The 24,178-nt window shown below is 40.8% G+C and overlaps 1 protein-coding gene across 7 annotated transcripts in view; it reads left to right on the plus strand.

The window, feature by feature from the left end:
• Positions 1-23,107, plus strand: part of kif1b (kinesin family member 1B) — a 97,147-nt gene extending 74,040 nt beyond the window's left edge. For all 7 annotated transcript variants that reach the window (XM_066691086.1, XM_066691085.1, XM_066691090.1 and 4 more), the window contains 20 exons: positions 228-357; positions 601-748; positions 1,077-1,167; positions 1,822-1,940; positions 2,561-2,616; positions 5,654-5,762; positions 6,087-6,153; positions 6,407-6,491; positions 7,503-7,608; positions 10,827-10,941; positions 11,769-11,902; positions 12,015-12,076; positions 13,297-13,442; positions 14,444-14,683; positions 14,896-14,967; positions 15,160-15,281; positions 17,109-17,261; positions 17,553-17,745; positions 18,334-18,452; positions 18,779-23,107. In XM_066691086.1, coding sequence (XP_066547183.1) covers positions 228-357; positions 601-748; positions 1,077-1,167; positions 1,822-1,940; positions 2,561-2,616; positions 5,654-5,762; positions 6,087-6,153; positions 6,407-6,491; positions 7,503-7,608; positions 10,827-10,941; positions 11,769-11,902; positions 12,015-12,076; positions 13,297-13,442; positions 14,444-14,683; positions 14,896-14,967; positions 15,160-15,281; positions 17,109-17,261; positions 17,553-17,745; positions 18,334-18,452; positions 18,779-18,821 — 2,310 coding nt within the window. In that variant the 3' untranslated portion in view covers positions 18,822-23,107. The remainder of the gene's footprint in view (positions 1-227; positions 358-600; positions 749-1,076; positions 1,168-1,821; positions 1,941-2,560; positions 2,617-5,653; positions 5,763-6,086; positions 6,154-6,406; positions 6,492-7,502; positions 7,609-10,826; positions 10,942-11,768; positions 11,903-12,014; positions 12,077-13,296; positions 13,443-14,443; positions 14,684-14,895; positions 14,968-15,159; positions 15,282-17,108; positions 17,262-17,552; positions 17,746-18,333; positions 18,453-18,778) is intronic.
• The last annotated feature ends 1,071 nt before the right edge of the window (positions 23,108-24,178 follow it).

The following is a 24,178-nucleotide window of genomic DNA, read 5'->3' on the forward strand; positions in this document are numbered from 1 at the left end:
TCTGATGAATGTTTGTCATGAAAGTGAAACCATTTTCTTGTTTGTTTGTTTTAAACATGGAAGGGACCCACACGTGTATATATTTGTCAATGTATTTAAGTGTGTTATATTTTTTTTCTTGGGAAATAACACCAAATGTAATTGTTAACTGGTATTATTGATTTTTATTTTTGTTGGCTAATATCCCCAGGGTAATTACTTCAATTTTTTCTCCCCTCCTGTCACAGAGCGATTTCTCCACAGCCGCCATGACTCGCTCTGGGCTCTCACTAGAGGAGCTGCGCATTGTGGAAGGTCAAGGTCAAAGTACAGAGGTCATAACACCTTCAGAAGAAATCAACAGAATGAATGAAATGAGTAAGCATTGATCTCAACTGCTGCATGTGAAAATCTTTGGACCTTTTACCGTGACAGCAAGCAATAATGTTTCTGTTTTTTTGTTTTTATGGAGATGTTTTTTAATACAAATCATTAAAAAAAAAAAAAAAAAAAAAAAAAAGGAATTTGCTTTGACGTTACGTATTTTTGTTATTTAACACCCAGCTGTGAGGCATGGCTCATACATAGTGTTGTAGAGGGTTTATGCTATTTGCTTCCCAGATTTAAAGCTACCCAACATGGACACCAAGCTGGGTGTGGAGGGCCTGTCGGAGGGGCTGGAGGTGGGCAGCATCTTCACCTTCCGTGTGACAGTCCTGCAGGCCAGCAGCATCCTGCCTGAGTATGCGGACATCTTCTGCCAGTTCAAGTAAGTCCTGCCAGCATTCACACAGTGTTTCAAACTGCACATCAGGATAGTGACATAATCATCCACATCCACCTTCTGGCTAAGCTCCACCCTGTTTTGTCACACTGAGGCAGGTGTGAGTCTTCAGAAGACTTTAGGCAGTCCATCCCAATCCATTATACATATACATACATGTGTGTGTCTGTGTCCTTGGTCTGTCATACTGTGTTCCTCTGTATCTATATGCACAGCAGATGTCTTCGATTGTTCAGTAGTATCTCCAGCAGATTAATTTGTCAGTGAGGTGCTGGTCAGTAACGCCTTCTGTTCTGTCTGTGTTTCATAACAGCTTCCTCCACCGTCACGATGAAGCATTCTCCACAGAGCCCTTGAAGAACACAGGACGAGGGTCCCCTCTGGGATTCTATCACGTACAGAACGTGAGTCATGAATGAGCAAGGGCAGGCCTGAGACAAACAGGCCCGTCTCTGTAAAGTGAAAGCAACAAAAGGAAGAAAGAGATAAAAAAAAAAAAAAAACACACACAAAACTGCTTTGATCATCCCTTTTCATGTACCACTCCAACACTAAAGGCAGCACACATCGTTAATGCGTTTGGTTAAAGTCAAGAGAGCCCCTTCATCAGATGCTGCAGCCCTTGACAGGGGCAATCCAGAGACCTAAAAGCAGTGCTGGAGAAGGTGTTTACCTTATCCTGATTTTAATATTCACTTGAAAAACACACAGCTCAGTGTCTGTAGTTATTAAACTGTTGTTGGAACACAACTGGCACGGTCTGGTGACATAAATAGTTATATCGGAGAGCAAGTGATGACGGAATATGTAGTAAAAATCAATGAAGTAGCATTTGTTAGAAAAATTTTACATTCATGAACAGATATGAATGCAAGGTTTGTAGCCCCTCCTGAAGTATACTTCATTATTGTGGTAAACCATGGGAAAAGCACATTAATGTGTACTAAAAGCATGAATAAAAGCATAGTTTGTGTATGCACAATAATTGTGAAATGTGTTTAATGAGTCGGAGGTCTGAACTGTGTAAGACTTAAACAAGTCCTCTCCCTGCCCTACAGATTGCCGTGGAGGTGACCGAGTCATTCATAGAGTACATTAAGACCAAGCCGATAGTGTTTGAGGTGTTTGGACACTATCAGCAGCACCCCCTACATCTGCAGGGACAGGACCTCAACAGGTCAGTATCACACAGCACCAGCCGCAGTCATGTGACCATATTACCACCGGTTTGTTTTGGTACCACATATAATAAAGAATCACTGTTCCAATTCTTAAACCAAACTTCATACTAAGTAAATTGTTAAATTACTTAAAACATGTTTTATTGCTTGTCTTTTATTTTTTACAAGAGGGCTTTGTGAATTCCATATTGATACTTTGATAAATTGATAAATTACAGCGTATTTACAGAGGATCGTGAAATGAAAGCTTTTTCAATGAAAGCAGAAGTCTTGAGTATGTCTGACCCCTGCTTCTACTGCCGTTGTTTTCACACCTTTTCACGAGAGTTGCAGTCCTTCACTGTTTCTTGTCTGTGATGCCTGCTGTTATAAGTGACAGTGGCAGGAGTCGCTATAACCCCCCCTTCAAAAGAAACAGTAGACACTCCGGGATTCACAATAGTGTGAAATACATGACACGCACACTCACTAATGTACCTTTTATGTAACCCAACGCAACATCTGAAGGTCAGGTTGCTGCTCTTCCTGCAGACCAGTGTTTGTACCCAGAGTGTCAGAGTGAGATGATGGGTGGGTTTCTGTGTGCTAACTCAGTGTCCTCTTGTTCTTTCCACAGTCCTCTAACACCATCTCGGAAGTACTTTCCTCCCCCTATGCCGCTGTCAAAGCCAGGTATGTGAGTTTAATGTATCCTGATCAGAAGGTATGCTGTGATGATGCTACCTGACATTAATCTGTCACTCCGGGTTAACACATTCTGCAGAATTACATTTACAGTCACCATATCTTTTTCCATAGTGGGTTTTCCTTGACATGAACTCTTCAGTTAATAGAGTATAAAGAACAAGGTTATAGCTGCATTGTTAGTCTGCTTTAAAAATAATTCGCTTTCATGCAAAAATACACTACAGAAACCCAGGTTGTTTTGTTCCACTCGTTCAGTAAAAGTAATGATTTATTGATCTGCAGAGGCAGCCTGTCACCATGCTGTAAATGTGATTAATACGCCTGTATGACACAAGATTGGCATTACTTCTTCGTATTATCTTTAAGAAAGGCTCTGCTCAAATCAGATCGCAGACTGTCCTCAGACCGCATGGTTCGGGCCGGGATTCAAGGGTGTGGGAAGATTAACACCATGATTAGAGAAAATGCCATTTGTTATTTAAACAGAACTGAAACTTCAGACGGAGGTAGAACAGTCAATGGCTGTGGGGGTCCATCAGCGGGATCCCCACAAATTAACTAACCACGCTGTGTAAAATACACCTACAGGATAATCTAATGGATTTTATGACTAAGAACCAAAGCATGAAATAGTTGAAAGGCAGATTTACCCCCCCACCCTTTTATTTCTTACATTTCGTGTCTATGCATGGTTTTGTATTATTTCTAGTTTTATGACTGCATCCATGAAATACTTATCAGTTCTAACTAAATGACCAAAAAAATCCCTATCATTAATCATTGTATTAAATGTATTGTCTCCTTTTTTTTGTTTATTTTTTGCTTTACATATTTTCATGCATTGTATCTTCCTTTTTTCTCCCCAATTCCTTTTGACATTCCCTTACTCCCCCCCCACCTACCCCAACCCCACTACTGCCCTTTCCTACCCTTCTTTGTTTTTTGTTTTATACAATTTCATTTCAGACCATGCCAGAAAGATTGAGTTGGTTAAATACCTCATGACTGGTTACGTTAACGTGCACGTTCTCGACACTCTGTCGGAGCACGCCAACGCTCTGGCCTCCTCTGCAGTCGCTAGTTTTGAGGACAGTGCCGATCAGCTGTCAAAGTTTCCGTTCCTGCCTATTCCCACCAGCCCCGTGCTGACAGTGCCCAGACACCATGGTTTGTAATGTGGCATGAGCCATGGCAAAGCTGTGACCAGTGCAGTTTAGTGCTGTGCCGTGTTTGTGTAGTGTAGGCCTGCACCCCTTCCTCCCCTGTAGGAAATCCATCCACCCAGAGCTGTAGTGGCCCAGTTCCTGCCTCGTGCCAACTCAGCTAGTAGCTTCCCTGGGACTCAAAACAAATTTGGTACACACTGTTTTAACTGAAGCAATAAGACAGGCTGTCTTCTACCAGTAATGGCTCATATTACATCGTGTGGAAGTTAATTTCCAAGAAGGCCAACCGTGACTGCTGCCAGGGTGTGTTGGGACATTCTGGATAACAGGGTCCTGCCAGCATTGATGATATTTAATGAGGGCTCCATGCATCTAGAAACTGTTGCTCACTGGGCCTCAAAGCTGAGAGTATTGCAATGCAGCCTTTTGAGAATATAGTTCAAAGCTCCTCGTGGCACATTCAGGGTCCTGAACTCAATCCCCCAGAAGCACAAACTGTAAATTTAATAAATCGGCAGTTTCTGTTGCTGCACTATTAACTGCATTGGTGGAGACACAACAGTCATGACCAAGGATGGCCTTCACCTTCACAGTTGTGTTTTGTCATTTGTCTGTTGTCCCAACAACGTTTGGTAATAAAGTGTAGTTTAAATCTTTGTTCTTGTATATATGTTCCGGTCGTGGTGTTCATTTCAATATTCCCTTAAGATCTTCAAGCTCTTTCCAGGTAGATTCAAAGTATACCCGTTGATGATTCTCTTCTCGTAAAACGTTCGATTTTCCTATCTCAAGACGTATGAATGGTATGGATCAATTTGATGAATGTTTTTTAGCTTTGCTTCTGCCCTGATACCAAATTACTAAGTTAATGTTTCTCCACTTGAGTACAGAAATCACAATGAAGGATTGGGTGCTTGAATAGTAGCTTTAGGTTAAATGAGATATTGATTATATCACTTAGTCTTTTGTATCTTAGACTGTAATCTGTGGTGTCAGGGTAAAAACAGGTTAGGTGGATTAGTATTAATAATAGTAATGATAGTAGTAGTAGTAGTAGTAGTAGTAACTGGGCCTGAGTAAAGAGGCAGTGAAATGCTGTACAAATGATGAGATAAAGAAAAAATAAGAATAACTTTTTAGGGTCTACTACGACTGCATTTCCAATGATAAGACAGTTTGATTACACTGTTACTCGCACAAGGATGGTTGTAAGAGATGCACTCCATATGCCTGAATCTGTTTCTTTTCACATCTGTATCATGAAACGTGTGGCAACATTATTGAGAGGTGATCTGGCTTGAAGGGAAGTAAGCAGTGAAAAGTTATTAGTGCAGAACCTCATTAGACGACTTGCAAACAGTATTGATTTTCCCAGGCAGCTGAGCTACCCTTGCACAGATTAAATTGTAATAAAGTGTGATTTCACTGCTCCTTTCCTATTACATCCCATTTAGCTGTGTTTACATATATCAGTAGTGCATTAAGTGTATTGAAATGCAACATTTGCCATGGTCTAATGCAATTTTGATTCCATTAATCTGTGTCCCCGTGTCCTGCTGTAAAAAAAACAAAAGGCTGTTTTATCAACTTGTCATTTTTTGTTTAGATTCAATTGCCACCAGGTGTACAAGTCCTTTAATGTCACAAACTCTGAATCAAAATGTGAAACAGGCTCAAAGTCATCTATTTAACATTTTCAAGAGCACTTTAGCAACTCATTCAATTATTTAGCAACACTTGTAATTCTGTCACTGTGTTTCAAAGGACTTTGTTCCAGTGGTAGATGTGATCGGGGCCTGTGTTTCTGGGACAAAAGTACATTCCCCTGCATTAATGACCCTGCCCTTGACTTGCAGTCCCAGCCACGAAGCTGAATGCCATCAGCAAGCCCAACCTTGGCCAGTGTGTGAGCAAGTATGACCTGCTGGTGTGGTTTGAGATCAGCGAACTGGAGCCCACAGGAGAGTAAGTCAAACTGCAGCGATGATGAATGGTTTCTGACAGTGTGTGACAGTTAGCTAAACGACCCTTATTATAGTGTGTACTGTGTTAAATAATGGCAGAACCAGTACAGTGTAGAAAATCTAAGTGAAATTGTGGCTAGGCATGGAGATCTATAGTAAACTATGATGCAAGCTAAAGGCAAGAGGCCTGTCATGAGAGTGCAGGTTTACTTTTGGTAAGTTTTCTTAAGGGAAATGCCCCCTCCTCCCCGATGTGTTTGTCCCTGGACTGGTCTCTGTCTCTGGTCCCGGGTTTGACACTGTCTCCGGTCTGGTCTCCCCTCAGGTATATCCCGGCTGTGGTGGATCACACAGGAGGCCTGCCCTGCCACGGCACCTACCTTCTGCACCAGGTTTGTGTTTCTATCCTCATTCTTTTGCCTGATGCCTTGAAAATATGAGAACAATATATTTTAAAGTGTTTTTAATAATGAACAGTTTAATGTCATATTAAATAGTTTTAAATACGTGTTGTGAAATAGAAGTGCCATTTTGTAAACAAGGGGAAGGAATTTTAATTTCAGTTGTAAGTTCGAGGCTGAGTTGTGGTTAATGTATAATGGGGAGGGAGGTACAGAATTTAAGGATACTGTCTCCATTCCCCAGGGCATTCAGAGGAGGATCACAGTCACCATCATTCACGAGAAGGGCAGCGAGCTGCACTGGAAGGACGTGAGAGAGCTGGTGGTCGGTGAGTGAGAGCCAGAGCAGTCTCTGGAGGAAACCAGAGGCATTCATACTGCTTGCCTATTCGTTTCGGATGCGTTTTGGAGCCAGCAAAAACTGGAAGAGCTACAATTACACTCATAATTGTGATGCTTATCATTTAGCAGACTCTAGCCTCCATAGGGATTATACAGGAAGAAGAAATGCTTATAAGTAGAAAACAGCAGCGTGTTAAAAAAACTAACAAAAAAACAAGCCTGCATTGTGAAGTGTGTGGATTGCTTCCAGGGCTGCAGTGGCCACTGAGGAGTAATCGTGTCAGCTGAGGCGAGCGTTGCCAAGCCTCCTCTCTGCAGAGGCTGGGCTGAGTGCCAGGCTTCTTGCAGGGCCGCCTATGTAGCAGACACAATCACACAACTTCCACCTTGCCGCTCCATCTCGAGGGGCAGGGCCCCAGCGGGGGACGACCTTGAGAAGGAGCTGTTCCAGGAGTGACAGTGCGCCACAGCCAGGTGGAAGCAAAAATGGGCTACATTTTGACGAAAGACACCCTTTAGAAAGTCAAAGCCATTCATGTGATCGGCTCCTTTGTCAAGCATCCTGGGAAGGAGTAACGCTGTGGGCTGTTATGTACTGTCACCATGATTCATAGATCGTTCTTAGCCTTTTCACCCTAGCACTGCGCCAATTTTTATATATATCCACACATAAGTGTTATTTCAAAAATGCTAACCACGATCCTTCCCCCGGATCCTGTATCAATTTATGTCATTACTGAGGGTGACTTGTTTGTATGAGAACATGTGGCTTCGCGTTGGCCACCCAGAGAAGTTGCCAGGCAACAGCATCAGAACCCAGAAGTTACAGGGAGCTCAGAGGCCAAGCCATGCAGTGGGCCGGACATGAGAAGGCATTAAGAATGACTGACAATCGTACACAAATTAATATCATTTTTTAACTGGTCGTGTCTGTGCGTGAAGTGAAACCCCTCTTTTAAGTAATATATTAATTCTGTTTTATTTATTTGTAAATCCAGGTCGCATCAGGAACAAACCAGAAGTGGATGATGCTGCTGCAGATGCAGTTTTGTCTCTGAATATTATTTCAGCCAAAAATATAAAATCATCCCACAATTCCAACAGGTAAGTCACTGCCTGGCAGCTTCACTCTGAGAAAAGCCTGGAGCTTTTGTCCTTGGCTTGGGGACAGCTGGTTAAAAAAACAGTAACCAGCATCGATCAGCATTGATGTGGCAGAGAAGTCTATTATTTCTTTACTGACAGAAACTCGATCTTATTATCTTCAGCGTCCTTAGTTAGGGAGTATCCATTCAAATACAAGCCAAACCCACGGTAGCTGTAGCTGCAATGTGGTCTTGTAGCCGTTTATCCATTGCTTTCGAATTCCTAAAAGAACTAAATATACCTTGAAAGATGCTGGTGCATCTATCCCATCCACAATTCATACAAAGTGGGGACACAGGAGAATGGGGAAGAGGTATGAAGTTGGCATCTGTGAAATTGTGTACCATAGCAGCTGCCCCCGCGGTGTAGGAGGCAGGGGGATTTCCGTGAGCTTCCCACCCGATGAGTCGATAAGCCTGGTTCAGTTTTTTGAAGGGTTTCTCTTTAATCCATTTGTAGCCAACCAGCAAATTAGACCCATCATCACAACCGCCTTTTGTAAACTGTATAAAGAGATTTATTGGGTTTATGTGCTAAAAAAACAAACAAACAAGGAAATGGTAATATTTTGCTCTTTAAAAAATCAGTCATGCTGCTTACATACTCTTGTTGGGAATTGTACAGTGACTCCAACAGCCTGCATGTGTGAAGGTCAGTACAGCAGTGAACATGAGACCCCTGGTGGATGAACAGAAAAATGCTTTAGAGACATTTTGTACTGGGTAGTTATGTTTTATTGTATTGGTCTATGTTCTACTGAGAGAATAGTATTGCTTCCACACTAAAATACATTTCAGCTGTGGATGAATAGGCTTGATCTCGTGTCAGATGTGGACTGTTTGATATGCTTGGCAAAACGTCGATCAGCTGTGTCTGAAATAATACATTAACATTAACATGTGGGTGCATGTCTTGCTGACCTAGTCCAGATGTATTTCTTGTTGTATGTTCCATTTTACATGCTTTATCTACATTCCTTATCTAGTTCTTTATTTTGCTTGAGTGTTTCTGTTCTGCTTTGGCTTGGCTTTGTACTTTGACATTTTCTGCCTTGTTTTGTTTTCTCTCCCCTCTTTCTATTCCGGCTGCTAACGGACACTCCTTGTTTTTTTCGCAGGCTTTGTCTTGATAAGGATATTCCTAGGTATTTCACTGGCTGCTAATTGGCGACATAAAGCTCTTTCTATAAGAAGTGCTTTATGGCACCTGTAGTGCTTTGAAAAACTATGCTGTTGCTCATTTTCTGATGTGTTTTATCATCTGCATCTGTTCTGCTATTAGTTTTGTTATGAAGTATTAGTTTTTATTGTTTATTATGTTGTTTTCAGCTGTGTATGTGGTGTATTACATTACTGTAGCTACATCACTCCAATTTAATCATTCCTGAACTCAGGCCTCTCCTAAATTGCACTGTTTAAAAGGATGTTGCACTTACAGTAATGTTGCCTGTCACAGCTATAAGGGCCTTGTTTTCATATGTACAGCCTAACTTGTGAAGCCCACACTTATTTCTTCTCTCTTTACAGATTTGTAAATATCTGTAAGTATTAAGTGAAAGTGGAAAACGTAATTATCCCCTTATTATGTGAATGTAGTTAACATGCTCAGTATACAATTTGCAGTCAAATGCCCTTTGTGCACTGCTGATATTCATGGGCTTACAGCGACAGTAGTGTATTATATAGTGCAGATATAAAGGGTAAATCGAGTGTGTGATCAAAATAATCGGTATTAAACAAAGAAGCAGACCACAAATGATCTAATGTCCTTTTATTCTTTCATTCCTACAATCCATGAAAGAATAACGTATCGGGCTTCTTATAAAATAACATAATAAACCAAATCATTTTTTTTTAGTTATGTCTGTTAGTTTTTTTTTTTTTTTTTTTTTTTTCAGTCCTTCTGCTGTACTGTGTTTGTGAAGTGAGCGTATAATAGCACTGAACCAAGTACATGGGGGGGGACAACATGTAAACCAAGGACACACACACTACTGAGACTGTGTAAGGGTACTACCACTGTGCTCCACGTCAGGCGGTGTGACTCAGTGCTTTTAAACATGCTGACGTCCGAAGCTGCGTCTCTCGCAAGCTGTTGAGGCGAACATCGCATCTATCGGGCCTTTTTTTTATGACTTCATCAATGTCACTTGAAGAGATAGTGTGGTTTTCCTCCTGGCACCTGCGTCACCCTCCTCTATTCAGGAGGCTGTTAGCGCTGTCGCAGCTGGGCCCTTGGTGTGAGTCACGCAGGGAGAGCACTTAGTGTCACCAATGAGAGAGAGCATCAGCACAGGACCCAGGGAGATGAATGGACCTGTCTCTCCGAACAGCAGACAGTCCTGCTGCATATAGGGCTATAAAAAAACGAATGTAATTGTGGATGATATAGGATGAAAAAACATCACAGGGCCACTGAATAAAGTCTGCGTGGTCATTTATTCCCCCACATAAACAAAATAGTGAAGAGTGTCTAGCTGAGAGGGAATTGCTATTGTGTAAAACCGCTTTATACTTATAAATATTGTTGTCAGTTTTATAGACCAGTTTCTGTCCTAGAGGTGTAAATGTCTGTTTTCTAATGGAGTGCCATTATAGACTCCAGCTAACAATTGCAGTTCTACTCTGTTTCACTACCTCATGTGTCCTGGTGTATTGTGAGGACATCAGGACTACATTGACAGCACAAACGTCTGCACCATTTAATTTTTATGTCCGACTATCTCGTACTCCCAGGCTTCCAGCTGCTGATGTAATCATTCTAGCAGTCTACAATCCTTTAATAAAGTTTCTTGTGCGTTTTACATCTGCCCAGTCTTTTTTTACCCCCTGTAAACAAAAACAAAAAGAAACAAAAAAAATAAATCCTTTGACTTTCACCATTAGATATATTCTTGGTAGCTATCTCTGATTTTATTAAGCAGAAATTGTTTTGTTCTTCTGGCTTTAAGTATGCCCCAATATGAGTCCTAAGAAGTTTAGTAACACCAAGCAGTAGAGCAGGAGAAAGGAAACTCTATTCTTAGCTTGGTAGGGAAAGAGGCGCAAGAGGTTTCTTGAGATTTGAACAGATGGACCCCATGAATAAGACCAGAGGGGACCCAAACGTCAAAGCCAGCTGCACCTAATTCCTTGCATCCCTCCCCAGTGAGTAATGTCTGCCTCTCTTCCTGCCAGGACGTTCTACCGCTTTGAAGCTGTGTGGGACAGCTCCCTACACAACTCCCTCCTCCTGAACCGCGTTACTCCATACGGCGAGAAGATTTACATGACTCTGTCTGCGTACCTGGAGGTGAGCTTACTTCACAGCCCCATGTCAGCTGTCCCAAGGACCCACCTGCAGACTATGGGCAGCTGGGCTTTCTGTCACCTGCCCTTTACCTATGGAAAGAGACACCAGACCATTGCAAAAACAGCTAATGTTTTGAAATCTGATCTTAAATTGCATGTTTCAGATTGCTTTTTCTAGCTGATTTGTTTTTATTATGTTGTTGCTTTATGACAAACACTATATATTATTATTATTATTATTATTATTGAGCTCTTAGCCCGACCCTCACTAAGGACAGATTACTGTCTGAGTGCATGCCTATGCGGAGCTCACACTAGGCATAGCATCATGCTGTGAAGATAAGCGCCCCACTCTTTCCCATCCCTGCACTGAGATGTCACCTGTTCAGAGACTGCAGGCAGCATGCTCTCTACTGAAAGGTCTTATAACAAGAAATAATCTGTGCTGCCATTTCTACTCAGTTGTGCGGTCTTACTACATGTATTCTCATTATTACAATATGACTAGCAAAGGAGAAATAGTTATTTACATAGGATATAAATATGCAGAAGGGCTAATCTTAGATTTATCTGTATTATTTTGGTTGTAGAACCTGGAAGCTTACTCCCACTACAGTGTCTGTAAAACATCTCCTTCATTAGTTCATTGGTTCAGGTCTTGAGTGATTGAGTTACCCGAATAGGGAAGCAGATGGTTGTAGCAATGCAATGTGGTTAAGAGTGGATCGGAGGTGCTCCATGTCATCCAACCATAGGGCTTGGGGTTTGTCTATTATGTTTACATAGACATAGTCTTTATTTGTTTGTTTGTGGATTTATTTACACTAGCTGGACCACTGCATCCAGCCCGCCATCATCACCAAAGACGTCTGCATGGTCTTCTATTCACGAGACGCTAAGATTTCGCCCCCGCGCTCGCTCAGGAACCTATTTGGCAGTGGCTACTCAAAATCTCCTGACTGGTAAGATCCAAGACCTATCCTGTCTTGTTTGAGCTCTGCTTCTCTGTGGTCCTGTGCTTACACTTTTTTTTTTTTTTTTTTTTTTTTTTTTTTTTTTTTCCCCTCATAACAGTAACCGAGTGACAGGGATCTATGAGCTGAGCTTGTGCAAAATGGCTGACACAGGAAGTCCAGGTGAGTAGTGTCAGTGTCTCACTCCACAAGGTGTCTGGTGCTCCTTATGCTAAAATACAGCTGGCCTAGTTTTAATTTTTAATTTAGTTTAGTTTATCACTATTTGCAGCATATGCGTGCGCACCAATGATGCAAAGGCAAGTCACAGTGATGATCAGCTTTGTGTGTACAAATTTCCGACCATTACGCAACCCACAAACGATCTATCCCTGGAAATATCTTGATTTAACCTACATAAAATAAATAAAAACATAAAAAACTATTTATGAGAATAATGCATGACTGATGCTTGTTATTAGAACCAGCTGTCTGTTTACAAGTGCAGTTCAGCTTGTTTGTTACAATTATAAATATCCCTGTTAGATCCTTCGTGTCCCTGGAGCTCAGAATCTGTCTGTATTGTAACAGCACTCCTTCGCTGTCTGTTTATTGCCAGAAAGCTATTAGGTCCCAGTCTGCTTTTCACAGCAATGTGCAGGGGGGCTCCTGTCTACTTTCAAACTGAAGGATTTTTATTTTTTATTTTTTTGTACATATAAATCAGCTTTCAAGCAGTCTGATTATTTCTAAATGTGTAACATTGTATTGACCCATAAGGAGCTAGCTCTTTAAGATCAAAATCGATACTTCACCCTTAGGCTAATATCAACATTGCAGTAAGCCTTCATGGTAACCAAGAGCTAGATTTCTGACAAGCATTCATTTTAACTCCTTTAGTTATTCAGTACTCTGAGAAAAGGCTCTGTAATTGGGGAAAACAATCTTTGCTGGGGAGTAAAATGTCATGGATGATTGATTGTCTTGGCTAATGATGATATTCACAATTAGTTTGCGAGTAATAAATATAATAACACATAGTAATATATATTTAACTGATGGGAAAATGGATCTCATGAGTAGTTTTAGTCTTAAATAGGCATATTAACTACTAAAATATATTAAATAGGCCCATTCATTTCTTAATTTCATTTACAATGTGTGATTGCATGGTTTTTATCATGTCTACAGCTTTTTTTTAACAAATTTAGACAATAGAAATTTGCCAGGTAATCTCACAGCTGTTGGCTGTGGCTGTGGATGTTACTTGGATGTCTTGGTGTTTGTGTGGCAGCGTTCGGTTGCTGTGTCTCTAACCTCTCTCCATGAGGACGCCAGCTGGAGTCGGAGGCAGGGACAGTGATAGTGACAGGGCTGTACTGTGTGTGTTTGTGGTGTCTCAGGCATGCAGAGGAGGAGGAGGAAGGTGCTGGACACATCGGTGGCCTATGTCAGGGGTGAGGAGAACCTCGCCGGCTGGCGGCCTCGCGGGGACAGCCTGATCCTGGAGCACCAGTGGGAGCTGGAGAAACTGGAGCTGCTGCACGAGGTATTTGCTAATGGCAAGGAAAAGGGAGATATCAGTTATAATGCATATTTGTCCTGCCTGACTGTTGAAAGGCAGCTGCTGACAAGGCAAACAACAAAACATCACCCCAATGCAACGCTGAAGAATAAACGAGAATGTTGGGTCGGTTCTTTTTTCTTTCTGCCCACTGAAAACCTGGTAACAGCAAGCTGGATTCAAGACGAATGATAAAACGCAGGCTTCAGGGGGGTGGGTTGAGATGATATAAGAGCGGTGTTCAAAATGTGTTCCATGCCTCCTCAGTTTCAATTCAATTGCCAGCTATGTCAATCCAAAGTAACCAAGATCCAGTTTGGCCAGGGCTGAAGTGTACAGAGGTGTACGAGATGTAGTTTGAATAATTGTGGCTGTGAATGTGATGTCACACTGTGGAGACTGTATTTGTCAGGCAGAGCAGAGAGGGTTGGGAACCTGCAGGGAATCATCGAGACTCGAATTAGTTATCTGTGTTCCAGCTGTAAGAGGATTTAGAGTGGTAGATTAGTCATTATTTACACAGTGGGGGGACAATAATAGCTGTAGCTTATGGGTTTTGCGTGACATTGGATTACAGAACTCACTCCACATTACATGGTAAAAAGGTATCACTTACACATTAAAAACAAAAAAAGAATGGCCTGTACACTGGAGATTTCTCCTGACTCTACAGTTACAGCCACTACAAGCAGGAAAAGGAATCATCCCCACATGCATGACATCCAGCTCACGTCACTGAAAATATGCAGCAGCACTAAGAGGATAGGCCACTTACCACATTGTAGATTTTGTTGCTGCAGCAAACCTGAGCAATCAAAAGCAAAACTGGAGTTTGGACTTTATGGGCAGTATGGCCACAGAGAATGGCATGCACATTCCAAGAGCAGGTGCTCAGTGTGCATGAGTCCCCCTGTGTGTAAAATGTTCAAATCCTTTGGGTTCACCAAGTACTGAAACCATTCCTTTGCTCGTTTGTCTCTGCGAAGGTGGAGAAGACGCGACATCTGCTGCTGCTGCGGGAGAAGCTGGGCGAGACAGTCCCCAAATCCCTGTGCGAGTCCGTCTCCCCCAGCATGAGTAGTGGCACCCTCAGCACCTCCACCAGCATCTCCTCACAGATCTCCAGCACCACTTTCGAGAGCGCCATCACACCCAGCGAGAGCAGCGGCTACGACTCTGCCGATATCGAGAGCCTGGTCGACCGTGAGAAGGAGCTCGCCACTAAGGTAATGCCGCCCCCTCACTGCCTCCAGCTGCTTCTGCCAAACTGCACGCTTACCCACTGGGCTCTCTTTACAGTCCCCACACAGAGGGAAATGTTTTACTGTCTGCAGTAGCACACGATTTGTAACCAATTAATTTATTTTGTTATATAAACAGCAGTATTTGATCAGTGCTGTTTAAACTGATGATGCCTGATCTCTGTAATTCCTTTCAGTGCCTGCGACTTCTGACTCACACATTCAACAGAGAGTACAACCAGGTCTGCAACAGCATTAGCGACTGCAAGGTAAAAGGAAACACTTTGCCAAGAATCACTCCGCACAGACAAATCGCAGTGCCAACCGTGCGTGTGTGAAATGTGTTGCTCAACACATTCAAATCTCCAGAACAAAACTATGTGTTGTTTTCAAGTTGTTTGCTTAACCAAAACCAGCCATGCGTCAGTCAGTAAGTCCTGGTGTCCCGTGCTCTGTTCCAGCTCTCCGACATCTCTCCCATCGGCAGAGACCCTTCAGTGTCCAGCTTCAGCAGTGCCACCCTCACGCCATCCTCCACCTGCCCCTCCCTCGCCGACTCCAGGTGCAGCTCCATTGATCAGAAGTAAGGACTTGCAGATGGATTTCATTGTTTTGTTTTTAATAATCATCCCCACGCTCATGCGGTTGTCTCTTCACCTGTTCTTGGTGAACACGCTGCTGTGTGCACTGTGAGTGTCTCTGCAGTAGCAGTCGCTAATGGATATCTCACCATCCCTTAGCTGCTGTAAGTCCATTTGGATAAAAGCATCTGCTAAATGAAGAGCTCTGAAGGTTCCAACGTTCGAAGGTTCGTTCGGTCTCCAGACCTTCGAAGGTTTTTACTAACCTTCAAAGGTTCGTCACGTGACAATCACATTGATTTCTTTCTCTTGTTGATACAAAGTGACAGTGTTTGAATACTGTAGTGTGCCACCGCACCAGATAAAGGGGTAATGGTGTAAAGGCAATGAGGTGGGAGCAGCGTAGGGAGAGGGGATAAAGGCGGAAGAATGAGTCAGTGTGTGTGTGTGTGTGTTTAGTCCCTGAGACCTGTGTGCACTGCAGTAATAATTAATACAACAATTTTTTGCAGCACCTGCAATGATGAGTTGGGTTTACTCCTTGGAAACCCCCGCGAGATTTACAATACTAAACAACACTTTAGGTGTCCCACTATCTAAATTAAAACATTGCCCATTGCTTAAATAAAAGTTGTTGGATATCTGCATTGGACCAGATTACATTTAAACAATTTATTAAGAAAATATACGATTATCACTTAAAAAAGTTTCTTATGAAAGAGCACTATCCTACCAGAGTGCCTGTGGCACTACTGCGTTATTCTGCTTGATTGTTTCATTATCCGCTTCGACAAAGTTTTGCCGTTTTGGATTTTTTTGTTCAATGCACAGAACCCAGCTGTGGCAGTAGAATGGTGTGTGGCAATGTAAATTACATTGCTACAGCGTTGTGGCAACATTGTGTGTTTCGGAAGACCCTCCAAAAACTTAATGTAAATTTGCAACTGAAAATATCACGGAGGAAAAGGCATTTTCCGGGATCAATTAACCAACATAAGTTTAAATTATTATGCATTATTTATTAGTGTTAATGGGTCGATTGCATACAACTGAAAGCAGTGGACTGGAGATGATTCCATATTTATTATGCAGCTCCAATTGAGCCATTATTATTATTCAGTATAATATATAACATTGACAAACTGAACTGTAGAAGGGAGTCTTTTAATTACAGTTAACCCAAATGTTATGGTACTGGTCCGGTGTCTTTAGTATTTACTACTTTCAGTAGTAGTAAAAAATACACTGAACACCAGTATATATTCATAAAGGGTTTTACACCGATTTGCTATTTCCCACACTTTTCCCTTATTGGATAAAATACAAATTAAAGATAGCATACATACGTCGTTTCACATACAGTTTATTATGAGTAAGGTGCTTTTACTTGAAGGTTACCATGTTTCATGCAAATAAAATCAATAAACCATGTGCTTGTAAAAAAAACAACAAAAAAAAAACGATTACTGTTCGAGATCACTTTTAAACTATAAGGAGATGTTATATTTTGTTAAATGGATTACCTGTAAAAATAAAAAATAAAATAGGATTTTCATTCAAATCTATACACTAGTAGCTAATGTGACGTCATCAATAAATTATGCAAATTAGCACCAACGACGCTTCGAACCTTCATTTGGTAATGAGTTCCGAACTTTCAAAGGTAAAAATGTACCCTTCGGGACAGCCCTAGCTAAATGGCTTGTTCTTTGTGCGAAGCCGTAATGGATCCTCTTGCTTCCATGCTCAGCTGATTCCCCTTTCTCTATTTCTCTTTCCTCGTCTCTCCCCCTTCTTCACCCTTCTTTCTCTTTCTTCTCTCTCTGCAGGACCCCAGAGGCCAACTCCCGGGCCTCCAGCCCCTCCTGCCCGGACTATGAGAACTTCCCTATGGTGCCCACCCTGGAGACATCCTACCTGGCTCGAGCTGGCAAGAATGAGTTCCTCAACCTAGTCCCAGACATCGAGGAAATGAGGCCTGGGTGAGCCTGCCTGCCGCCCACTGACTGGAGGGTTGCTGCAGTGTGTGCCATATGCAATAAATATTTATATTTATACCTTCCAAACAACAGAGGGGAAATGTAAACTGGAATAAGCAGGGAAATCTTCTGTCATTGTGCAGCATGCCTGTGAGTTCTGTCACTTTGTAGATAGTAACACAGCATTCATCTGATTCATAGAATAGGTAGTTGACCCAAAAAAAGGAGGTTAATACATTGTCTGGAGTTTTAACCCATTCCCATTGTACTAAATTCTGCCTCTCGGCTCTGCAGGTCTGTGGTGTCCAAGAAGGGCTACCTGAGCTTCATGGAGCCGCGTTCCAACTCGTGGGTGAAGCACTTCGTGGTGGTACGCCGGCCCTACGTCTTCATCTACAACAACGACAAGGACCCAGTGGAAAGAGGCGTCTTGAACCTGTCCACTGCGCAGGTGGAGTACAGCGAGGACCAGCAGGCCATGCTGAAGGTACGCCGGCACTGCGCCCCTCCACACATGGGGCCTTGATTAATTTACAGCAGTTATGCATTGGCACTTTCAGGACAGATTCTGCAACCTGTGTTTGGGATGGGTTAACATCCACAGAGTGCACACATCTCACTTTATCACCGCTCCTGATACACACAAGAACAAAACAAAAGCAGAAACTCAGTTTTTCAGTGAATAGTGAGTTCTTCTGTATCTTTTTGCTTACATAAGTTTTCTCCTCAGGACTTCTGAGTTTATGAATTCCATTAAAAAGCCATTTGGATGTGCTGGCACACTGATGTGATCGATTGTGCTACAAACAGACAAGACACCGCTCATTTTTTGTTTTGTAATTTCTGATGTTTATCAACCATTTTTTTTATAGTTGCATTTGCCTTAAAATCTAAAAAAGATTGAAACTTAATAATGAACAAGGTACACTTCCACCTGCGGTTACAGCTGTATGTCATTGAGCGAGACCGTTTGTTGTTGCATCACTACGATAATGAAAGTTTAGTGGAACATTGTCTTGGTCCTCTCAGCTCAGGGCAGCAGCAGTACAACCTGTGTTTGTATTTTCTCTTGCAGACGCCAAACACATTTGCAGTGTGTACAAAGCATCGAGGAATTCTCCTGCAGGCTATCAATGATAAAGATATGAATGACTGGTTATATGCCTTTAACCCACTGCTAGCAGGAACAATAAGGTACAGTTTCAGTTTCCTTTTAAAGGGACACCTTTCTATATCTGTCCATATATTACACTCTATACATATGGTGATCCAGTTATTAAATTATGTAACTTTATATAATATGATATAATTGAATCTGTAGTCTTTTTGTGACTAAACATTACTACTCAACTGTTGATTAAGGCACTGTGACAGCTTATAGATCTGTTTAAGAAGCTTAAACGTATAGACTGATAATACACCAAGACAGGCAACCCTCTACAAACCGATCACTGTGAACCCCAGCTTAACAACCGCAACACTGACGCATATGCCAATGTTTGTTGTGATTTTCCTCCCAGGTCAAAGCTTGCAAGACGGCGTTCAGTGCAGCTGAAGAATTGAGAAATATCTTTCTAGTCTGTGGGGAATAAAGATCCCATTCTTCTGACTCGCCTTTGAAGATACCAAGTGTTAACACTTATTAATCTTTGTGATTCTTGACAGTTTTCTCTTGTATGTATGACCTGTGGCTTAACTCTCCTTTGAAGCAACTTTTGAGTTACCAAAACCCTTCCTTGCGTTACCTTTCCTCTCCCCCACCTTCTTTTTTTTTTGTTTTGTGTTTTTGTTTTGGTCTTTTTTTATGTCATACCTTAAACTTCTACTAGTAGCATGTTGTAATAGTCTAGTTATGTGTGCACGATTCTTCAACAGTTTTCTCAGATTCTTGAGTTTTGGTGTCTGTAAGGTTGTCCTATCAGTGTTATCTGTCAGTCTCAAACATTCTTGATTCGTACCCGCATGGTAACAGTGGCTGTCCTCAGGGTAAGAACAGGTTCATTTACATAGCAAAATAAAAATAACATGAATGGGAGGGGGGGCGGGGGGACATTTAAAAGTAAGTGTGCACTTTCCTTATGCCAGCACTGCAACAATTGAACGTACCCATGTATACTGTAGGTCAAATTATATTTTTAACAGATGATAATTATCTGCCCTGCTGCTGGTTACTGTTCTCACTTCACTCCTCTCTGGTTTGAATATTGAAAATCAGAGCCGTCATGGATGTGGATGACCATTTAGTTTCTTTGCTGCTTTGATTTCTTGCACTAGAGGGAACAGCCTTGTCAGTAGGCAACACAGCATCTCACACCCATACAAAGAGACTTAGGAACCGTGAAGCGCCGCCGGTCTGGCACTGAGTGAAGATGCACGCTGGCTCCCTGTGATAATCCAGTTTGTTTCAGTTGAGGAGGTGGTACAGCATCTCATATTCTCCTGCAGGATTGCACATGATTAGACAAAGTGCAGTACTGTGCCAAACACTGATATTCTGTGAGTTACCGAAATTTAGAACGGACGAAAAGTAGAAACTGAAAAATTAAAGAGAGGTGAGAGAATTTGACCTATTATTAGGGCAGTGGGTTTGTATTCAGCTAGAAAACAAAATACCAAAATGGCTGACAGATGGCCAATTAAAACAGCACTTAACATTTCTAACTGCAGTGCCAGACAGAGGAACTGACACATCCTCCAGCCCACAGAGCACTCACGCTGCATGACTATTTAACCGGATGTACCCAAAATCGCTGTGTGATCAGCTGTGGTGTTGATGACCGAATTGTTGTACCTTCCAATTCCTAGGCATTAACCATTTAACCAGGAAAAACAACATACAAAGGGGGGAAGAAATTATATATAAAGAATGTCCTTTGTATATGTAAGTTTCAAATGTAATGATTTTATCAGTGTCTGTATAGTAACTCTGCCTTCCTCAATTCTTGTTTTCTTTTTCTTTGTATCTTCCTTAATATTCCTGAAGGGTTTTGTTTGGGATTACACTGAAGCAAAGTTTGGCCAAAATGAAACTGGCATTCAAAATGCTGTTCTCACTTCTTCCTGTCTCTGAAACCGCAGTGGCATTGAGAGACTAGATACATGGAGCAGTGAAGTCTGATCCAATAACAGCTTGGTCCTCTGAGTGGTTGGAATGTCTTTTTGAAAGAGTGTTTCGACGTGGTTGGGTAGGAGAATTGCAATTTTGATGAGGTCCATTCAGGCTAATGAAATGTCCAGGGTATCTTTCCCTGAATGCACTCCACATCCACACTTAACTTGGCTTCCATCCTCACTCGTATTCTTAATCTATTTTTTATATGACCACTTACAACATTATTTTTATGTATATCCCTTAAAGAAATCACACAAACACAAAATGAATATTAGCAGTGAAGAAGTAAATATGTACAGTGTCTTTTATAGATCAGGTAAGATTGTTTCCACAGCCTCGCTAATTATGAAGTAAACACAAGACCTCTTTGCTTACCTGTTGTGTTTTACAGTGAGGAGATAATTTTTGATTTTTCTAAAGGGTTTAGTATTGTTTGCACATTTCCTCACCAGTAAGAATATGAAGGGATAGACGTGGATGACCATTTGAACTACTGATAGTGAATTTGAAATTGCATACTTTGCAGGCACTGATTTAAGTATAGTCCAGTCCCTGTCGCATTAATAAGACTGGGCATGGAGCTGTGTTTTGAATCTGCACCTCTGAATTGTGCAGAGTATAGAAGACATTTCACAGGATATGAAGGGAAAAGAGTGTGAGTGGGGGGGACTCTGATCAGCTAGTCATTTTTTGTATTTTTTTGGTTTGTTTTTATTTATAGAGACATATTTGAAAGTCTTTGCACTCCATAAATCTGACAAACTGAAATCGTAGATGCCAATGGAAATTCATTCTGAAAGAACGTGAAATATTTATTGAAGATATAAACCTGTGTCTTTAAGATTGTTCTTCACTTGTTTTTATAGCACTGTGTTTTTTGTGTGATGTTACTGCAGGTGGGTTGAAGGGGGAGTTGTTTAGTTTCCTCGTGGTGTCAAACTGCCGGGGAGATTGTTGATTGAAGTGTGTGACCTTAGGAAATGCATGACTCTGGCCAGCCAACCAGCAGTACTTGCTTGTGGACACACTTACAGAAAGATGGATTCAGATTAGGAGCAGCAGCAGAGAGGAAGTGAATTGTGTGTGCTTTTTAGTAACACTTCTGTTAATATAGTACTGCAGTTTTTCTTCTGCTTGCATTCCATAGAGAATCTGGTACTATTCCTGAATAACCTTTGAAGGGGTGATTTTATTTGTAAATTAGTTTCTTAATTCCCTCAGGTTTCTTGTCAAAGTGTGTTTTCTTATGGGAGATGTGTGTAAATACTGAAGGAGCGCTCTGTTTCTATGGTCAGCCAGCCTTTAGAACAGAGGTTTGCACCACATAACCTCAAACAACGTTTACATTAACTTTCTGTTGGCAGTTGGGATTGATCCCCCGAATGTTTGTTCAGTGTTAACCAGTTTAATACTCAAAGTCTGTTGGACTGAAATTAATCGAATATCTTCTTGTAGAAGATTAGAGAATAATGTAATCTTCACTGCGTGGGAGGTAATTTTATATTTCCTCTCTTAAAAATATTGAAGTAGGTTGGGAAACTAAAATGATACATCGATGCAAAACAAGTTCCACCAAGTGAGATTTATCAGAGCAAAGATTTTCATTACTATTATTATTTTTCTTGGAGTTACTGGTTTACTAAACTATAGAATAACCTATGGATTCTATTAACTGTTTTATTAAATGTATTTATTTTCATTTGCAATGTTTGTGTACATATATACAGTATATATTAGTTTGCAGCTTTTTGCACAAAGTAGGCTGAAACAGACAGGTGGATAAATGTTTGCATTTTATCAATATCAGTCATTCCACAAACTCTGCTTAGTAATGATACTTGAACAAAATGAAGCAGTCTTTATTCAAAAATGAGGGGATTGTCAAATTGGGAACCAAAAGTGGTAATCTTATAATGGGACAGGCACGAGTGCTGCTGTGAGAGAATGTTGAATGTACTGTCAATAGGATGTTGCCTGTATGCATCGTTTTTCCATTGTTTTAAAGAAAAAAACATTGTAGTCCAAGATTGCTTTTTATTGGGAGCTGTTTATTTTTGTGCTTCCATTTACGAGAAAGTCAACTAGTTTCAAACAACATGATTTCTTTAAGAGGTCATTTATTAGTAGAACTTAAATCATATGTGTAGTGATAGCCTAGTTCTATACTATAGGATTACGATGTTGAAAGTGGGCCTATATTAGGTTTTTAATAGCAGGTAGTATCTTCAAATATTTAAAACTAATCATGGCTAGGGCCTACAACTTGCAGCTCAACTCCACGGTGTTTATTCACAAACTGTCACACTAAACTGCTTACCATCCCTTATTTTAATTGATTACAGCAGAGTTTCAAAGAGCAACACTCCAGCGATCCTGATCTATTAAACAATTTCCCCTACAGGAAGAATTTTATTTGAAACTAAAAAGTTGACATTCTCTTTGACACATTCCTTTAAAGTAACAAAAAATAAAACATTAACTGTACATTTTTTTTTTTTTTTGTCAGATTTGCTTCATTTTCATACTTATTTTGTAAATATATATGTTGTATGGAGCTTGAATTAAAATGTAAATATATTTCATGTATTTGTACTAATTATAATCCATTCGCTGTATAGCCTAGATGTGTAATGCAGATATAGCCTATCTAATTCTGTGTATGGTAATCTTGCACCATTGAACTGTTTAGTGAACGAGGTAACAATAAAGGTACAACCAGTGCATTAGCAGAACAAAACACCCGAGTACTGTGATTATTACTGGGTTTAATTTACTTGTGGAGACCTACAGATTCTCTATCCTCAGAAGCCTAACCAGATGATCTCAAACATGACGGGTATAATGTAAAACACTGCAAAATGATTGTGCATGCTTGCTATTCAGGCAGGCTGTCATAATGCATACTCAGAAGTTTTTCTATTGTATTTTTTTTATTTTTAACTATGTGAATTGTTGTATACATTAAAACCACAACACTACAGATGTGAGATTGTTGAGAAATGTGAGTACTGTTTGAAAAAATAAAACTATTTGCTACATACAACCAAAAATGAAAACAATTACTAGGCTAAATGTAATTGTTTTTGGTAGTTTTCATTGCAATTTTGTTTTGCTATATGCTTGGATGTGGGTTAAGCTTATTTTGTTTCTTAAAGTATTAAGTTCAGGCTTACAGTTAGCATAAGGAAGACTTAAAGGTGGGCTTGAAAGAGGTAGGTTAGTGAAAATGTTTCATAAACACAATTTTTAAGTATGAAGTTTGAGTTGGGATATGCAATAAATACTCAGCCCATTGTAATCCCCCTCAATAGCCTGGACTCCAAGTCTAGCCATCCCCACAACTGGAAAAACCTCACTTCGCCTGCCTTGATGGACTGATTAGAAATACCTAAACCCAGTCTGAACCCTAAAATAATGTGACTACTTTCTGCACAATATCTTATTGAATGTGTATTACTTTGTATAGTAGTATGCCGGTTTCTACAAATGATAATTTGTAGGTTAGTGTAAGTAGTATTGTAGTAGTAGAAGGTTAGGAGTAGTATGTGGCAGTACAAAGTAGCAGTAGTAGTGTAACATCAGGTACGTTAGTGTCCATGAATGTACAGGTTGGATACAGAGTCAAGTTCCATGATAGTTCATGTCTCCTGGATAAATGTGAATAAGTGTATCATGGTGGTTGTTGTTTTTTTTGCACTAACATGTTTTTAGCATTTGCTGAGAGAGTGAATGATATGTTGCATTTATTTTGTGATGGTAATTACTCCAGTCTACAATCTTTTTCACGAATTTAAACATTAAAGTTCTT

Source organism: Amia ocellicauda, chromosome 18 (genome assembly GCF_036373705.1).
Source record: "Amia ocellicauda isolate fAmiCal2 chromosome 18, fAmiCal2.hap1, whole genome shotgun sequence".
Lineage (NCBI taxonomy): Eukaryota > Metazoa > Chordata > Actinopteri > Amiiformes > Amiidae > Amia > Amia ocellicauda.